The 17,770-nt window shown below is 53.3% G+C and overlaps 1 protein-coding gene across 1 annotated transcript in view; it reads right to left on the bottom strand.

Moving 5' to 3' along the window:
* Positions 1-2,148: 2,148 nt before the first annotated feature.
* Positions 2,149-17,770, bottom strand: part of nrip1 (nuclear receptor interacting protein 1) — a 19,715-nt gene continuing 4,093 nt past the window's right edge. The window contains exons 3-4 of the mRNA XM_033032372.1: positions 9,800-9,972; positions 2,149-5,592 (exon numbers count right to left, since the gene is read on the bottom strand). Coding sequence (XP_032888263.1) covers positions 2,181-5,150 — 2,970 coding nt within the window. The 5' untranslated portion in view covers positions 5,151-5,592; positions 9,800-9,972 and the 3' untranslated portion in view covers positions 2,149-2,180. The remainder of the gene's footprint in view (positions 5,593-9,799; positions 9,973-17,770) is intronic.

The raw sequence follows: 17,770 nt of genomic DNA, 5'->3' as shown, positions 1-17,770 counted from the left end.
AACGGGTTCCAGGATAGCAAGGAAGATTTTGGAAATAAAAAAAATTGGTTAAAAAATTTTCTTTTGAAAAAAAAAGTTCCAACTTTCACCTAGCCCTGTCTAGAATGAGAAGCGCACTCAAACACACGAACAGGCCGATTACTTCATTAAAATTATCATCAATAAGACATTAAATGCTCTTTTTTTTCCTCTCCTCGTACTTTTTTTTTTATAATAAACACATCACATTTTTTTGTGCATAGGAACTCCACATGCTTTGCTTCTCATGCGGACTGCAGAGTTAGAAGGATTCTTAACCGTAGTTTTCTTTAACAATAGATTGGACAAAATAGGCATATATAACTATACAATATTTAACACTTGCAAATGCAGACGCATGCAACACAAAATAGGCATCTTCTCCCTTCCCCCCCCCCCCCCCCTTCAACATCCTCAGGGGCACTTTTTTTACACTCATTTTACGGTCAATATACATTTACAAGCCGGGCGATTCTCACAAGATGCCAAATTCTCACTGTGCGAGGGAGAGAGGGAGAGAGGGAGAGAGGGAGAGAGGGAGACAGAGACAGAGACAGAGAGAGAGATGGTGGAATTCGGTTTGGGGGGAGGGGGGGGGGGTTGGAAATAATTTGTGATGAGAAAACTCTCTAGCAGAGAGACAGAACATTGAAAAAAAAATCTCCCCCTTTCCCCCCTCCCCCAAAATGAAAGAGCTGCTCTTGCATTCAGTTAACTCCTGCAACCAAGATGCCAATGGATGATCCATGGGATGGGACTGGGCGGGGGGGGGGGGGAGGGAGATGGGGAGAACAAAGTATTGTGGGGGGGGTCTGCAAAACACCTTCATCTAACTCCCCCCCCCACACTCCATCACTTTCATCTACCCTCTACCCCCCCATCCCCCCCCCCCCCCGACACTCCAAAGCAATCTTGCTATTCCCACGCCTACACACACACACACACAATTTTGTTTTAAAAACCTGTTTGGTACGGGACCCCCCAGACACCAACTTGCCCTCCCCTCTCCGCACCCCTTGCACTAAACGGGAGACTTCAAGAGAGAAGTGTGTGAAGAAGAGAGGGGAAGGGGGAGGAGGGAGAGATGGGGGGGGGGGGGGAAGGAAAGAGCCACCTTGAACAGGCGGTGGCTATACCACTACAAGGGTCCCAGCCCGGGCAGGAGGTGCCCAGTACAATGAGTTCGGACCCCAGCCGAGACCCCCGGGAGTGGGGTTCCTTGGTGAACCAGTGACCTTTCCAACAAGTCCTCTCTCCCGGCACTGGGGCCATTGCTTTAGCCCACATGATCCCCATGCTATCTGATACAGATGGCAAACAGTTTCATCCATCTTGTAGCAACAATGTGTGTGCGCGCGTGCATGTGTGCGTGTGTCTGTGTGTGTGCGTGTCCATATGTGTGTGTGTGTCTGTATGTGTGTGTGCTTGAGGGTGTGCGTGTCCATGTGTGTGTGTGTCTGTATGTGTGTGCGTGTCCGTGTGTGTGTGTGTCTGTATGTGTGTGTGCGTGAGGGTGTGCGTGTCCATGTGTGTGTGTGTCTGTATGTGTGTGCGTGTCCATGTGTGTGTGTGTCTGTATGTGTGTGTGTGCGTGAGGGTGTGCGTGTCCATGTGTGTGTGTGTGTCTGTATGTGTGTGTGCGTGTTGGTGTGTGAACGTCTGTCTGTGTGTGTGCTTGCGTGAGTGTGTGTGTGCGTGCATGCGTGTGTTTGAGCGTATGTGTGCGCGTGTTTGTGAGCGTGTGTGTGTGTGTGAGTGTGTCTATGTGTGTGAGCCTGTGTGTGTGTGTGTCTGTGTATGTGCGTGTGTCTGTGTGCATGTGTGTGTATGTGTGCGAGTGTATGTGTGCGTGCACGCATAATATATATCTGTCTATATATAAAATTATAATATAAAAATGGGTAGATCCCAATATTTTGACATTCCTGCCAACAGATGCAAGTCCCAATCGCGGGCACACCACCCAGTCAAGTGTGTGCCGGTGCTGATATATGTATTATATAGGTGAACCTCTCAATATATGATACATATATGCGGCATTTGCCCTCTTGTTAGATGACCTGGATGGATATTGCACAACACCTGGTCCTGATAACAAGATTGTCTTCTTGCCTGCGTGTCTGGTTTTGTATTTAACGTTCTCGCCGTCTCTCTCTCTCGCTTCAGTCGGGCTCCCGTTTGATGGCAGCCACTTTCTCCAGGATTTGACCCGGGGTGAGGGGAGGTTGTCCCGGGTGGGGTCTGAAGCAGGCCAACGATTCCTCGGGCTCCTGCTTCACCCAGCCCGGCCCGGCCCGGCCCTGTGCTTCGGCGCCGAGCAGTTGTCCTCTCCTCTCCTTGCCGGCCGTTGTCTCCTCGCCGAGACCGAAGGCCTGGGCTTCCCCCCCGCTCCGCTGCAGCATGTAGTACAGGATCGGGTTGGCCTTGGTCAGCCATGGGGGCTCGTGGTGTCCGGCCGACCTCTGTGGCTGAGGGAGACGGGCGGACCCCGGGTACCTGGCCAGCTCCACGCTCACCGGGCTCTCCTTCCCGCCCATCTTCACCTCGTAAAACTGTCCGTGGGTGGGAGCGGGGGCCAGCGGCTTAGGGTGGTGGTGGTGATGGTGTTGGTGGTTCGATTCCCGGGCCGGCACACCGTTCTGCAGGCCCCGGTGCTGGGACAAGACCTTAATGCCGTTCTCCGACAGCAGCAGCTGCTTCAAGACGTTGAACCCCGGCGCGTCCTTGAGATAACCGCGGTGCTCCGGCTCCGGGGCCCTGCCGTTGCCGTTGCCGTTGCCGTTGCTCCCGGCCGCCGGCTCGGACATCCCGTTGGGGCAGAAGGAGTGGCCGTTGAGCGTGCGCCCCGGCTTCTTCTGGACGTCCCGGCGCTCGGGCGGGGAAGCGGGGAGCAGGTGCCGTATCCTGGTCATGGGGCACGGGTGGTGGGAAGGGGCAGGCGGGCTCTCCACAGCGCCGGAGAGGTAGGCCTCGGATGGACTGGCGCTGTGACGCAGCAGAAGCTGACTGAGGACACCTCCTCCCCTGTGGGCCGAGTGGGCCGAGTGGGCCGAGTGGGCCGGGGGCGAAGGAGGGCCGGGAGACTCCACCTCCAACTTGACCGTCTCCCGCAGGCACTTGGCGTTGGGGAAGGTGTCGCAGTCTTCGTCCACGGGCTCAATTTTGACTTTGACCTCGGCGATGGTCTGGGCGTAAGGCCCACCCCGCCTGCCCTGGGCCGCCGCCGCCTGGGCCTGCTCCTTCTCCGGGTGGCGGAGCAGGAGCTGGAGGACGCTGCGCCTCTCCAGGAGCTGGGCCAAGTCGGGGCCTCCCGCCCGCTCCGGCCCACTCTGAGGGAAGACCAGCGAGTCCTTGGCCTCCAGCGGGCACGGACACGGGCCGGAGAGCCTGGCCTCTGCCTCCATCTGCGAAGGGTCTGGGGACTTGAGGGTGCCGGTGCGAGCCAGGTCGTGGAGGAGCTTGCTGGCGCTGAAGGAGAAGTTGGAGAGGCGGCTGTCCGCGGCCGGAGTGCTGGGGCCGGCTGGCGGGGTGGGGAAGACCTGCTTGGTGTAGGGGGGGGGGGGGGGGGGCTGCTCCACCACCAAGTGCCGGGCTTTTGCCGGCTCCGGGGCCGGGCCTTGCTGGGGCCGGGACTTCCTTAGGGGCTCGCCCGGGTTGGGGAAGAGTTGGGGGCGACGGGCAGCGTGGGGGGAGCGGGGGGGCTTGCGGGCTGGGTTGGTCTCGGCCACGGGGACCGGGGTGGGGAAAGGCTCCGTGAGGGCGGGGCGCCTGGCCAAGGTGGCCAGCCGGGGGGCTTCCCCACTGGGCTCGGGCGTACCGTCCCCCTGGGTCCCATCCGGGTGCCCCAGTAGCAGCTGGAGCAAGGTGACCTTGTGGTGGCTCTTGGTCTCCTCCTCCTGCTCCACCTTGGCCACGGGGACCCGGAGCCCGGGCACCTTGGGGTTCCAGCTGAAGAGAAGGGACTCGGTCATCTGCTCCAGGCTACCGGGGTGCAGGGTGGTTGGGTCGCAGGCCCGGGGTTTGGTGGACAGGTCCATCGGGGTGCAGGTGGAACGGGGGGACGGGTCCCTACCCCCGTTGACTCCCCCTCCCACCTCCCCTTCCTCCTTCAGCGGGCGGCGCCTGGGAGGGGGTCCCCCTTGGCCCGGTGGCCCCCACATGTGGCCATTGGTAGCCGGGAGCTTGGGCGAGTTGAGTAGGTGCATGAGCAAGCTGCTGCCGCCACCGCCGGCCACGGTGCCCGCGGCAGAGGCTGGCGAAGCCGGCGAGCGCTGGCACCGCTCCCGGGGAGGGGTGACCGCCTTGCCCTGGGCCGCCCCGACCTGCTTCTTGCAAGCGATGGCGGCCAGCCGCTGGCTTGCCGATGGGGCCAGAGACCGTGCCCTGGAGTATTGCTGGAGCTGGCAGTCGCTGGAGAGGAGGAGGGCCAGTTGGCTGCAGGCGGCGCTAGGTTTGGGCGAGCTCGGCGCCCCGGGCCCTGGCGCTGGCAACGTCCCTTTGCCAACCATGCTGGCCACCGCCTTCAGGCGCGCCGAGCAAGACAGTCGCGGGGAATGGGCGCCGGCAGACGGCGAGTTGGTTCTACTGCCGGACCGGGAGCTCTCCCCTCCTCCCCGGGCGTCCAGCAGCGCCCCGGGCCTCCTGCAACCTCCAGTCTCGTCGCCCCCTTGCTCGGGCGAGGATGTCGGGCTCTCCGGGGTGGGCGCCACGCCCCGTCCCTGCAGGCTGGAGCTGAACGACTGGAGCAGGGAGGCCAGCAGTGTGCTGTGGGTGGGCTGCAGGGCCGGCTCTGGGTCGCTCACCCTCCTGCGCTTGTGGGCGCCCTGCCAGTCCTCGCTCTGCAGAAGCCGGGCTTTCTTCAGGTTCGGTGCCGGGGCGCTCCTGGCCTCCCTGGGCGGTGGGGAGGGGGCCGGTGGGGGGAGGCCCCGGGCCGGGGCGGCGGCGGTGGCGGCGGAGGAAGGGGCCGTCCCCTCGGCCTCACTCCCGGCGCGGGCCCGCCCGTCGCAGTCGCTCTTGTCGGCCGGGGCCCCGGCATTGGCCGCGGCCGCACGGCGCATCAGGACGCTTTCGAGGTACGTTAACACAACGGAATCCTGGTGCATGTCAGAGGATAGGTCTTCACCATGGGTCATGTTCAAAGGACACGCGGAAAAAGCCCCCTCTCTGAAATTAAAATAAAACTCAACGGAAGAGTCAACGGGCACAGCTCCAGCCGATATCGTGTAGGCTTGTCCGATCACTTTCTGGGTGACCTCTTGTCTGGGTCCATGGTCACTGAGGTCTTGGTCTCGTTGGACAAGGGCGGGGAGGTTGAGGTGACTTTCCACGGCTCCATCCCCCCCGGAGCTAGCGTGAAAGCGAGGCCAAACTTTCCTTTCCACACCTCCTGCTATCCCTGCGCGTTACGGGGTCGCGGCGGCGGAGGGCCCTTCGGCCCGCTGCTCCCTGCTCGCCCCACGATATCCAGCCAGCTGCCAAACCCAGGCCAGCGAGGGCACGTCCATTTGTGGTCCCTCCCGAGACATCCGAAGATCCACGGGACTTCTCCGCGTCCTAGCGTTGGGCAACCTCCACCTGTGATGTAAGCAGAAAGGGCCGTTAGTCAGTAGTTTATTGCCACGTGTAGTGAAATGCTTTTGTGCCGTGCCCCGCACATGGAGTATTGTGTGCAGTTTCGGTCTCCTAATTTGACGAGGGACATTCTTGCTATTGAAGGAGTGCAGCGTAGGTTCACCAGGTTAATTCCCAGGATGGCGGGACTGACACATGCTGAGAGATGCATCTACTGCATCCGCTGCTCTAGATGTCAGCTGATTTACATCGGCGAGACTAAGCGGAGGTTGGGCGATCGTTTCGCCGAACACCTCCACTCAGTCCGCAATAACCTACCTGAATTCCCGGTGGCTCAGCACTTCAACTCCCCCTCCCATTCCCAATCTGACCTCTCTGTCCTGGGTCTCCTCCATTGCCAGAGTGAGCAACACCGGAAATTGGAGGAACAGCACCTCATATTCCGCCTGGGTTGCTTGCGTCCGGTTGGCATGAACGTTGAATTCTCCCAATTTTGCTAGCCCTTGCTGTCTCCTCCCCTTCCTTAACCCTCGAGCTGTCTCCTCCCATCCCCCCGCCCTTGGGCTCCTCCTCCTCCCTTTTTCCTTCCTTCTCCCCCCCACCCCCCATCAGTCTGAAGAAGGGTTTCGGCCCGAAACGTCGCCTATTTCCTTCGCTCCATAGATGCTGCTGCACCCGCTGAGTTTCTCCAGCATTTTTGTGTACCTGAGAGAATAGGTCGACTGGGCTTGTATTCACTGGAATTTAGAAGGATGAGAGGGTTCTTATAGAAACATAGAAAATAGGTGCAAGAGTAGGCCAAATCTAACTCTCTTGAAATTCTTAAAGGATTGGACAGGCCAGATGCAGGAAAAAATGTCCAGAACCAGATGTCACAGTTTAAGAATAATGGGTAGAGGCCATTTAGGACTGAGATGGGGAAAAAGCTTCTCACCCAGAGAGTTGTGAATCGGTAGCATTTTCTGCCACAGAAAGCAGTGGAGGCCAACGGCGGTGCTGGTTCGAAGGGCCGAATGGCCTACTCCAACACCTATTTTCTATGTTTCAGGTCAGGTGTCTTCTTCAAATTTCCGACAACCGCCAGGCTCTTGAACACCACAAAGCACTAACTATGAACGATGGACCATCTTGGTTGCACCGAGGACTTTGTTTTTTTTAGACAATAGACAATAGGTGCAGGAGTGGGCCATTCGGCCCTTCGAGCCAGCACCGCCATTCAATGTGATCATGGCTGATCATCCCCAATCAGTAACCCGTTCCTGCCTTCTCCCCATATCCCCTGACTCCGCTATCTTTAAGAGCCCTATCTAGCTCTCTCTTGAAAGCATCCAGAGAACCGGCCTCCACCGCCCTCTGAGGCAGAGAATTCCACAGACTCACCACTCTCTATGTGAAAAAGTGTTTCCTCGTCTCCGTTCTAAATGGCTTACCCCTTATTCTTAAAGTGTGTGGCCCCTGGTTCTGGACTCCCCCAACATCGGGAACACGTTTCCTGCCTCTAGCGTGTCCCAACCCTTAATAATCTTATATGTTTCAATAAGATTTCCCCCTCATCCTTCTAAACTCCAGAGTGTACAAGCCCAGCCGATCCATTCTCTCAGCATATGACAGTCCCGCCATCCCGGGGATTAACCTTGTGCTAGTTTAGGAGTTGTTTTGGTTTGGAGATGCAACCCACCGAGTCCGCGGCGACCAGCGAACACCACGTACACTAACGCTATCCTACACACACTGGAGACAATTTACAGAAGCCAAATAACGGACCAACCCGTACGTCTTTGGAGCGTGGGAGGAAACCGGAGCACCCGGAGAAAACCCATGCGGTCACGGGGAGAAGGTACAAACTGCGTACACCCGTAGTCAGGATCGAACCCGGGTCTCTGGCGCTGTGAGGCAGCAACTCTACCGCTGCGCCACCGTGCAGAAGTCTGGACCGGTAATCGATATTTATAACTTTAAATCCCACTCCTGCAGCAATAAAGTTTGATGATCTTTAATGAATCTGTACTAAAGAAAATCAGTATTTTGACCATGAGGTTATTGGATTGTTCACGAACGTCCAACAAGGAGAGGAAATGGCTAGACCTCGCTCAATCGGGCCTGTACAGGCCTCTGGATTCACAGAAACATTAACCGTTCTGCAAACTTGTCTGTCTAATCACCAAGTCAAAGGCAGCCGGGTATGTACAATAAATGCTGACAATCCATATATTTCATAAGATCATAAGCGATAGGAGTAGAATTAGGCCATTCAGCCCATCAAGTCTAAGTTAGGTCTTTATTCTTTGGAGCGCAGAAGGTTAAGGGGGGACTTGATAGAGGTCTTTAAAATGATGAGAGGGATAGACAGAGTTGACGTGGATAAGCTTTTCCCATTGAGAGTAGGGAAGATTCAAACAAGAGGACAAGACTTCAGAATTAAGGGACAGAAGTTTAGGGGTAACATGAGGGGGAACTTCTTTACTCAGAGAGTGGTAGCTGTGTGGAATGAGCTTCCAGTGGAAGGCAGGTTCGATTTTATCATTTAACAATAAATTGGATAGGTATATGGGTGGGAAAGGAATAGAGGGTTATGGTCTGAGTGCAGGTAGATGGGACTAGGGGAAAATAAGTGTTCGGCACGAACTGTTTCCGTGCTGTAATTGTTATATGGTTATAAGTCTACTCTGCCATTCAATCGTGGCTGATCTATCTCACCCTCCTAACCCCATTCTCCTGCCTTCTCCCCGTAACCTTTGACACCCGTACCAATCAAGAATCTATCTTTCTCTGCCATATAAAATATCCACTGACCAGGCCTCCACAGCCGTCTGTGGCAAAGAATTCCACAGGTTCACCACCCTCTGACTAAATAAATTTCTCCTCATCTCCTTCCGAAAAGAATGTCCTTTGATTTTGAGGCTGTGACCTCTGGTCCTGGGCTCACCCACTAGTGGAAACATCCTCCCCACATCCTGCAAATCAATTGAGAAAAATCTCATACCCCTTAGTTTGGTTTTGTTCATTCTCATGTGTCTCCTCAAACATGATGCCAGAATTACAGAAACATAGACAATAGGTGCAGGAGTAGGCCATTCGGCCCTTCGAGCCAGCACCGCCATTCAATATGATCATTGCTGATCATCCAACTCAGTATCCTGTACCTGCCTTCTCTCCATACCCCTTGATCCCTTTAGCCACAAGGGCCACATCTAACTCCCTCTTAAATATAGCCAATGAACTGTGGCCTCAACTACCTTCTGTGGCAGAGAATTCCACAGATTCACCACTCTCTGTGTAAAAATTGTTTTTCTCATCTCGGTCCTAAAAGACTTCCCCCTCATCCTTAAACTGTGACCCCTAGTTCTGGACTTCCCCAACATCAGGAATAATCTTCCTGCATCTAGCCTGTCCAACCCCTTAAGAATTTTGTAAGTTTCTATAAGATCCCCCCTCAAATTTGGACAGGTACATGGATAGGAAAGGTTTTGTGGGATATGGGCCGGACGCAGGCAAATGGGACTGGCTTAGATGGGGCATCTTGGTCAGCATGGACGAGTTGGGCCGAAGGGCCTGATTCCATGCTGTGTAACTCTATGACGCGCCTGATAACATTTCCTTCCACCTCACACCTCAGTCATCTAGTTTCACTTAGTTTAGTGATAGAGCGAGGAAACAGGCCCTTCGGCCCACCGAGTCCGTACAGACAAGCGCCCGTAGTCGGGATCGAACCCGGGTCTCCGGCGCAGTGAGGCAGCGACTCTATTGGTGCGCCACCGTGCCAAGTCGCGTAATGTACTTCCAAACAGTTCAGGGGGCTGCACAATCTCCTTCATGCTGCAAGGTTGACTGCTGACCCCAGGAAACAATACAACAGGAAACTCACTCACTGCAGTCAACTGAAGGGCAGAAAAAACACTTCCAATTTCCGCTCAATGTTCCTTGCAGAAACTTCTACTGAACGTCTCTGCCTCAGAGGGCGGTGGAGGCCGGTTCTCTGGATACTTTCAAGAGAGAGCTAGATAGGGCTCTTAAAGTTAGCGGAGTCAGGGGATATGGGGAGAAGGCAGGAACGGGGTACTGATTGGGGATGATCAGCCATGATCACATTGAATGGCGGTGCTGGCTCGAAGGGCCAAATGGCCTACTCCTGCACCTATTGTCTATTGTTTACCGAAGGTCAAAGTTTAAACAGGAGGAAGTTTGCGCATTGTCTGATTTTTTTACTTACAGTTGTATCGTAACTTTACAGCTGGGTTTAAAACTTAAACGTTGAAACGGAGGACGTCAAGGTTCCACCCTGGGTAGCCACGCCAGTGTCCACATGCTTCCGACTTGCACCCCTGTGATGCGCGACTGGCGGAACTGCAAACCAGCGGCTAGTGACCTTCAGCCACGTCTCCCCTTCAATAGAAACATAAATACATTATAACTACATACACAGCACGGAAACCTGGCACCCAAACAAACACAAAGTGCTGGAGTAACTCAGCGGGTCAGGCAGCATCTCTGGAGAACATGGATAGTTTAGTTTAGTTTAGAGATACAGCGTGGAAACAGCCCACCGAATCCACGCCGACCAGCGATCCGCGCACATTAACACGAGTTACAATTTTACATTTACTTTTGACCACCAGGGGCGCTGGGGAGTGGCAGCCCTGCCGGCAGTCTGTTCGTTTTTTCATCTTTTTGTTATTTTTAGCATTTGTTTTAATGTGCTTCGGTTTGTTTTATGTGGGGGGAGGGGGGAGGGGATCGGGGGAAACTTTTTTTCAAGTTCCTAACTTCCCGGAGATGTGATCAATTTTCGGATCCCATTCTCCGGGCTCTGCGGCCTACCATCGCTGGAGCTGGAGGCCTCCTCGAACTGTCGTGAGCCCCACCGCGGGGCGCGGACTTAACATCGGAGCAGATCCCTTGTCTGGGATCGCTCCCACCGCAGCCTTCGGACTTATCATCAAGGGCTCGCAGTCTCGGGAGAGACTAGTCGGGAGCTCCAACGTCGCGGAAGGTTCGACCAGCCCCGACGCGAGGTTCGATCGCCCGGCGCGGGGGAGCTGACAACCCCCAATGCGGGAGCTGAACGCCTCGACGCGGAGGGCCCGAACACCGAACACCACCGGCTACGGGAGTCAAGATCGAGGAAGAACAAAAGGAAGGACTTGAACTTTATTTCGCCTTCCATCACAGTGAGGAATGTGTAGGAGTCACTGTGGTGGATATTCATGGTAAATATATTTTTGAATCTGTTGCTTTTAATTATATGACTGACCTGGCCAGTGAAATTCCTCGTATGTTGCAAAACATACTTGGCGAATAAAATCTGATTCTGATGCCAACCCAATTAACTTACAAACCCGTACGTCTTTAGAGTGTGGGCGGAAACCGATGATCTCAGAAAAACCCCACGCAGGTCACGGGGTGAACGTACACACTCCGTACAGACAGCACCCGTAGTCAGGATCAAACCCGGGACCCGGCGCTGTGAGGCAGCAACTCTACTGCTGCGCAGCCTAATAATCCTGGGGACGTGTTATATGTCAACGGGTTGCCTCTAAAGTTATGCCACGGTCACCAGTGCACCTCTAAGGGGCCTGTCCCACTTGGCCGTCATTTGCACGCCATTTATGCGACCTCCAAAAATGTGGTCATCGCGTTGTGACGCAAGGATAGCGTGTGGGTAGCGCGGAACGGGCGCACGGAGAGACAAGGCTTTGCCTTCCATCACAGTGAGGAGGAGATTCACTGTGATGGATGTTTGTGTAAATTGTGTTGGTTGTGTGTCTTGGTTCTTTTCTTGTTGTATGGCTGCGGAAACCACATTTCGTTTGAACTTCATATGAGGTTCAAATGACAAATAAACGGTATTGTATTGTATTGCGAAGCGTGGGGGAGTGTGGAGTCGCGTGCGCTATCGCGCGGCGCTCCAGGATTTCATGCTGCACGAAATCCCCGTGCGCCACCTGCGTGACGTATCGCGTACGCACGCTGACGCATTGGCGTCGCACGCTGGAGTCCCGACGTCTCACGTGTATCGCTTGGTGACGCATGGTTACGTCACCGTGCGTAACCACGCGTCGCCGCGCGCCGCAGATTATTCTAACGACGTCACGCGCACCAGACGGCATGATGACGTGTGATTTGCGCGCGACGTCACGCGTAATGACGCGTCGACCTATTTTACATATGACGCGTAAAATGAGGTGCGAATGACTGCCAAGTGGGACAGGCCCTTAACTCACCGTACTGGCTGTAACAACTATCGCGGGCGTCTCAAGGGTATTAAAACAGCATGAATTTTATTTTTACATCACCCCCTGAACCATCTCCTTTCAGAGAGAAGACTATGCCACCTGCAATCTCCAAATACATTCCTCGCGCCTGGGGGTATTCTAGTACATCACCTCTGCACCATCTGCCTGGCAACCTTCCCAAATCCCGGTGCTCAGATTGCAGTTGCGATCTTCTTGGCTATCTCTCCGTCCAATTTCCCCAACTGCCCCCAACCCTCAACTGCACAATCAACTTCAAAGGAACGGCGAAGACAAGACACAAAATGCTGGAGTAACTCAGCGGGGCAGGCAGCATCTCCGGAGAAAAGGAATGGGTGACGTTTCGGGTCGAGACCCTTCTTCAGACTTCAGACAGGGTCAGGCAGCATCTCTGGAGAAAAGGAATGGGCGACGTTTCGTAAAAGTGGCCATTCCTCAGTGCGATCTACTATTCTTTTTTAATTTAGAGATACAGCGCGGAAACAGGCCGCTCAGCCCACCGGGTCCATGCCGACCAGCGATCGCCCCATACACTAGGGACAATTTGTAATATCACCGAAGCCAATTGACCTACAAACCTGCACGTCTTTGGAGTGTGGGAAGAAACCGAAGATCTCGGAGAAATCCCACGCAGGTCACAGGGAGAACGTACAAACTCCGTACAGACAGTACCCGTAGTCAGGATCGAAACCGGGTCTCCGGTGCTGCAAGGGCTGTAAGGCAGCAACTCTACCGCTGCGCCACCGTGCCCTTCAGTCAGAGGGTGGTGAATCTGTAGAATTCATTGCCACAGAAGGCTGTGGAGGCCAAGTCAATGGATATTCGTAAGGCAGAGATAGACGGATTCTTGATTAGTACGGGTGTCAGGGATGATGGGGAGAGGGCAGCAGAATGGGGTTGAGAGGGGAAAGATAAGTCAGCCTTGATTGAATGACGGAGTAGACTTGATGGGCTGAATGGTCTAATTCTGCTCCTATCACTTACAAACTTACAGTATCAACCGTCTCAGTTTGTAGTGGAGGACAATAAGGGATAGCAGGTTCAGACTCTGCATTAGAAGACGCCAGTGCACACATACACAGGGACATCCTTCCTACACATCTCGTCTGCTCCACTGTGAAATCTTCTCAAGGTTCGTCTACTTTGATGAAGGTCTCCTCCACTCTTCAACGAGGGTTCTGCAACACACCCACTCTCGCTGCTCCCCCTCTGGGATTCTATGTTGGTCGGTATGGGCAAGTTGGGCCGAAGGGCCTGTTCCCACACTCTGTGGCTCTACCTTTCATTCATTTGTTCTATATTTCTGGGCATCACCGTCTATATCTCTCCTTTCCCTTTCCCCTGAGTCTCAGTCTGAAGAAGGGTCTCGACCCGAAACGTCACCCATTCCTTCTCTCCAGAGATGCTGCCTGTCCCGCTGAGTTTTAACTCCGGCTTCTTTGTGTCTATCTTCGGTTTAAACTGGCATCATCAGTTCCTTCCTGCACCATCTCCATTACGTTGCATATCTCACAAGACATTATAAATATCCTATTTATTTTGAATTCCCAATGCCAACTTCAAATCCGACCACAAGCAGCTGACCTTGACAGAGCTGATCTGCCGTGACCTTGCATCTAACTCCTTTTAGTGAATCAATAACCAGGACCTTGAACGAGCAAGGGCAAAGGGATCTGGATGTTACGGAGACAAAAAGTACTGTCTGACAGATTGCACCAATTTTAGCAGCAGATGGCTCTCACTCTTAAGAGTTATGGGGAGAAGGCAGGAGAATGGGGCTAGAGGGAAAGATAGATGGACAGAGTGGATGTGGAGAGGATGTTTCCACTAGTGGGAGAGTCTAGGACCAGAGGGCACAGCATCAGAATAAAATGACTAACCTAGAGAAAGGAGATGAGCAGGAATTTCTTTAGTCAGAGGGTGGTGAATCTGTGGAATCTGTGACAATTTCCTTTATCATCTTTGCTTTTTGCATAACCTTTAATTCATTGTTCTTTATCTCTCCACATCACCGTCTATATCTCTCCTTTCCCTTAAGGGCCTGTCCCACTTTCACGACCTAGTTTGCCCTTGACTCGTACTCGCAGCATGGTCGTCAAGAGGTCATAGGAGGTCGTAGGTAGGCCGTGATGCTAGTCGTAGGCACTCGTGACATCAAGTAGGTCGGGGCGTTTTTCTAGCCTGCTGAAAAATGTCCACGAGTAAAAATAGGTCGCGAATTAGGTCGTGGTAGTGATTGTGGATGATCAGCCATGATCATATTGAATGGCGGTGCTGGCTCGAAGGGCCGAATGGCCTACTCCTGCACCTATTGTCTATTGAAAGTGGGACAGGCCCTTTATCCCTAACCAGTGTGTTATGGGGAACAGGCAGGAGAATGGGGTTGAGAGGGAGAGATAGATCAGCCATGATTACATGGTGTAGTAGACTTGGTGGGGCCAAATGGCCTATTTCTGCCCCTATCATTTGTGAACATGAACATAAAAACAGCTTCTTCCCATCAACAATCAGGCTCCTGAACCAGCCAGCACAACACTAACCACAACCAAAGACGGACTCAAAATGCTGGAGTAACTCGGTGGGACAGGTCGCATCTCTGGAGAGAAGGAATGGGTGACGTTTCGGGTCGAGACCCTTCCTCCGACTCTTAATTTAGTTTAGTTTATTGTCACGTGTACTGAGGTACAGTGAAAATCTTTCGTTGCGCGCTATCCAGTCAGCGGAAAGACTATATAATGCGTGATTACAATCGATCCGTTTACACGGTGCAGATACATTTTCAGAAGCAACTGCAGATGCTGGAAAAATCGAAGGTAGACAAAAATGCCGGAGTAACTCAGTGGGTGAGGCAGCATCTATGGAGCGAAGGAATAGGTGACGTTTCGTGTCGAGACCCTTCTTCAGACCGATACATGATAAGGGAATAACGTTTAGTGCAAGGTAAAGCCAGCAAAGCCCGATCAAGGATAGTCAGAGGGTCACCAATGAGGTAGAGAGAAGTTCAGCACTGCTCTCTGGTTGTTGGTGGGATGGTTCAGTTGCCTGATAACAGCTGGGAAGAAACTGTCCCTGAATCTGGAGGTGTGCGTTTTCACACTTCTGTACCTCTTGCCCGATGGGAGAGGGGAGAAGAGGGAGTGGCCGGGGGTGAGACTGGTCCTTGTTTATGTTGCTGGCCTTGCCGAGCCAGCTTGAGGTTTGGATGGCGAAAGTGGAAGGGAGGTTGGTTTGCCTACGTCAGCAGTTCACTGCAATTTCTTTCAGTGGAGTTAAGTAATGGTACATGGCGGAGGAAGCCTTCTCCAGAAGCATACTCATTAAAGGTTTAGGTATACTATTGCCACGTGTACCAAGGTACAGTGAAGGGCTTTGTTGCACATGCTATCCAAACAGACCAGACAGTCTTAAGGAGAGTCTCGGCCCGAAATGCCACCCATTCCTTCTCTCCAGAGATGCTGTCTGACCCGCTGAGTTACTCCAGCATTTTGTGCCTACCTCAGATCAGACAACACCAGACGTGAATACAATCACGGCACGGTGGCGCAGCGGTAGAGTTGCTGCCTTCCAGCGAAAGCAGCGCCGGAGACTCGGGTTCGAACCCGACTACGGGTGCTGTCTGTACGGAGTTTGTACGTTCTCCCCGTTTGACCTGATTGGGTCCCTCCCCCCACCCCTCCCCCCGGGTGCTCCGGTTTCCTCCCACACTCCAAAGACATGCAGGTTTGTAGATTAACTGACATAGGTGAAATTGAAAATTGTCTCTGAGTGTGTGTCGGGTAGTGTTAGTTAGTGTTAGTGTTAGTGTGCGGGGTGATGGCTGGTCGGCATGGGGCCCGGTGGGTCGAAGGGCCTGTTTCTGCACCGTATCTCTAAACTGGACAATAAATGCTGGCCTGGCCAGCACCTCCTGTGGCCTATAAATTAAAGAACAATGCATAATGGCTGACAGGCCCACATACTGAGCGGGGAGTTGTACAGACTTGTCCCGGTTTAACACAGTGCCCTGAGCTTACACTATGACAGATGTCTACCTATCATCCAGGGCTGTGGCCACAATCGTTTGACCCTCGTGATGCACAAGTTTTTTTTTTAAACTCACGGACCAGCCTGTTTTGGAAGGGCAGGATCTACAGCTTGTTGTTCTTACAGGGCGTTCCACACCGTTCTCATGGAGACTGAGAGAGGACTCCAGCTGGAACGTTACCAACGACTGCAGGTCTGGCGATCTGTGTTCCCCGAGGCACGGCACTATTGGCGGGGGGGCCGGTTCACGGCGTACCACAGCCGAACAGGCACGATAAACGATGCTACTTGTACCGCCACAGGCAGTTACTGGCGGCGTGGCATAACCAGGGTCATGAGGTCATATGGGAGTAGAATTAGGCTGTTCGGCCTATCAGGTCTACTCTGCCGTTCAATCATGGCTGATCTATCTCTCCCTCCCAACCTCATTCTCCTGCCTTCTCCCCATAACCTCCGACACCCGTACTAATCAAGAATCTATCTATCTCTGACTATAGACAATAAGAGCAGGACAATAGACAATAGGTAGGCCATTCGGCCCTTCGAGCCAGCACCGCCATTCAATGTGATCATGGCTGATCATCCACAATCAGTACCCCGTTCCTGCCTTCTCCCCATATCCCCTGATTCCGCTATCTTTAAGAGCCCTATCTAGCTCTCTCTTGAAAGTATCCAGAGAACCGGCCTCCACCGCCCTCTGAGACAGAGAATTCCACAGACTCACCACTCTCTGTGAGAAAAAGTGTTTCCTCGTCTCCGTTCTAAAAGGCTTATCCCTTATTCTTAAACTGTGGCCCCTGGTTCTGGACTCCCCCAACATCGGGAACATGTTTCCTGCCTCCTGCCTCTGCCTTAAAAACATCCACTGACTTGTGGCCTCCACAGCCGTCTGTGGCAAAGAATTCCACAGATTCACCACCCTCTGACCAAAATATTCCTCCGCATCTCCTTCCTAAAAGGACGTCCTTTAATTCTGAGGCCGTGACCTATAGTCCTAGACGCTCCCACTAGTGGAAACGCTTTGTATCCGAATTGTGCTGGCCCCCCAGCCAAGGCACCCTGCGATCAGTATGGGTGTCATGGGTTACGGGGAGAAGGCAGGAAGGAGATCAGCCACGATTGAATGGCAGAGAAGACTTGATGGGCCGAATGGCCTAATTCTGCTCCGATCACATATGAACTCATCTAGGTCAACGTGGACAAGTTGGGCTGAGGGGATTGTGTTGTCCATGCTGTACCACTCCAGGTCTCTCAGTCTTGTATTCTTTCTTAGACACAAAATGTTGGAGTAACTCAGCGGGACAGGCAGCATCTCTGGAGAGAAGGAATGGGAGGCGTTTCGAATCTGAAGAAGGGTTCTCGACCCGAAGCGTTACCCATTCCTTCTCTCCAGAGATGCTGCCTGTCCCGCTGAGTTACTCCAGCGATTTGTGTCTACCTTTGGTTTAAACCGGCATCTGCAGTTCCTTCCTACACATTTTGTCTCAATAAGAAGTCCACATTGTAAACATTGGCTGTGCAAAGTTTATTTCAGGTTTCCAGCCTCTGCAGTATTTTATTTTTGGACTCACTTCCTGTATCTATTGGTCCATATATACAAAACGGCCAACTATCTGAATGGTTCCATTGCCACAGAAGGCTGTGGAGGCCAAGTCAATGGATATTTTTAAGGCAGAGATTGACTGTTTCTTGACCAGTGTGGGTGTCAGGGGTTATGGAGAGAAGGCCGGAGGAATGGGATTGAGAGGGAAAGATAGATCAGCCGTGATTGAAAGGCGGAGTAGGCTCGATGGGCCGAATGGCCTTAATTCTGCTCCCCTAACTTATGAAGGTGGAAGATTGAAAGGAAACTACACTCTGAAGAAGGGCCCTGACCCAAAACATCATCTGTCCATTCCCTCCTGAGC

Source organism: Amblyraja radiata, chromosome 14, assembly GCF_010909765.2.
Source record: "Amblyraja radiata isolate CabotCenter1 chromosome 14, sAmbRad1.1.pri, whole genome shotgun sequence".
Classification (NCBI taxonomy): Eukaryota; Metazoa; Chordata; class Chondrichthyes; order Rajiformes; family Rajidae; genus Amblyraja; species Amblyraja radiata.
The sequence above is the reverse complement of the archived record's forward strand: the minus strand, read 5'-3'. Positions and strand labels throughout refer to the sequence as shown.